We start from the raw sequence: 1,491 nt of genomic DNA, 5'->3' as shown, positions 1-1,491 counted from the left end.
CTGTCATAGATTGAATTATATTTAAATGGAAATTATTAAAAATAAATAAGTAAACATAAGTTACAAACAAAATCATTTTGAATTTCGTTGCTAATTAGTTGACCGCAGGTGTATATGCATGATTTGATGTGTGTACGCTACATGCATTGCACTCGCCTCATGAGTGTTGCTGATCTTGTTTATTTACAGTTCTATAAAACTTATGTACATACATACGTACATACATATATGTAACTTACAAATGTATAAACTGAGCCAGCATGGGCAATATGTAGAGTTTTAAGCGCAGCTTAGCTTGTCACGCATTTTATAATGATGCCGAGTGGGCGGAAGAAATCAGAGTGCCTGCTGCAGGGATTATCAACTCAAGTCATTTAAAACTGTGACGCGGCAGGCATTAGGGGAGGAGCGAAGCAAGTTGTTTGTTTTTATTTAACTAAGCGACTAGTTAATTAGCTAGTTATAGTTGTAATTGTTTTCCAGGTCAAGTGTTGGAATCACAAAAAAAACTGTATTCTTCGTTGCAAATAATTACTGACAGTTAAAAAACTTAAGCATGGAACTAATGAGCTGAAAAAAGCATATAAATATGTACGTACGTACAAACACTCATATCTACATACATACATTCAGTTGTGGTCAATAAGATAGTAAAAAAATTGATGGGATTACAATCTGCAGCATATAACCCCAAATGCAAAAGTGCATTGGATTACAGAGAGGTGAGCTCGGAGGCAATGCGTCCTTGGGAATAAATCATTTTTTAACAATTTTAGAACGTATATAAAGNTTTAAGCGCCAAAAATGTTATTATTATAACACTTTCTGAGAGAACGACACTGAGGTGCAATGTGTTCTATAAAATATAATTTATGCCAAATATTTAATATCCAAGAATTTTTTACCACCTACAGAGCTTGTTGATAAAAATTTAATAACCAAATCAATAAACATACATACGTATTTATTATAAAGCATAAACATAGTTACTAAGCACATTTTCTAAACTGTTTCAAATAATAACTCAAAATTTATTTGTTTTTCCACTTAGGTGATCCCATCGCCTGCATCAATGATGGCTCCATACCAATGCATGTTATCAACACTTTCTGTTGGATTACATACACATTCACCATACCTGGTCAACAGCATCGACAGATCGGTACCGACGTGGCAGCGCATGGTTTGGGCAATGAGTTTGGACAGGAGAAACGTTACCACAGCTATTATCAATGGGTGCCATTCGTATTATTCCTTCAGGTGCATGAAACCATATCTTTTTGATAAGACGAAATCACAAGTTAAAAAATCGTCCACTTTTTTTTAATTTTCTTCAGGGACTCATGTTTTACGTTCCACACTGGATTTGGAAGAATTTAGAGGATGGTAAAATGCGCAATATCACTGAAGGTTTGCGCGGCTTCATCACTATACCCGAGGAATATCGCAAGGATCGCCAGACGCGTATCATTAAATATCTGATGGATAGTT

The 1,491-nt window shown here is 35.0% G+C and overlaps 1 protein-coding gene across 1 annotated transcript; it reads left to right on the top strand.

Moving 5' to 3' along the window:
• Positions 1-1,024: 1,024 nt before the first annotated feature.
• On the top strand, positions 1,025-1,487 carry LOC108356742 (innexin inx3-like; the record flags this gene model as incomplete). The annotated part of the gene is made up of 2 exons (XM_017607842.1): positions 1,025-1,260; positions 1,338-1,487. Coding segments are annotated over exons 1-2 (321 nt in total), but the record flags the coding sequence as incomplete, so codon positions are not given.
• Positions 1,488-1,491: the final 4 nt, after the last annotated feature.

This window comes from Rhagoletis zephyria, unplaced genomic scaffold (genome assembly GCF_001687245.7).
Source record: "Rhagoletis zephyria isolate East Lansing unplaced genomic scaffold, Rhagoletis_zephyria_1.1 Rzeph_scaffold_64273, whole genome shotgun sequence".
Lineage (NCBI taxonomy): Eukaryota > Metazoa > Arthropoda > Insecta > Diptera > Tephritidae > Rhagoletis > Rhagoletis zephyria.
Note: the sequence above shows the minus strand (reverse complement) of the source record. Positions and strands in the feature narration are given on the sequence as shown.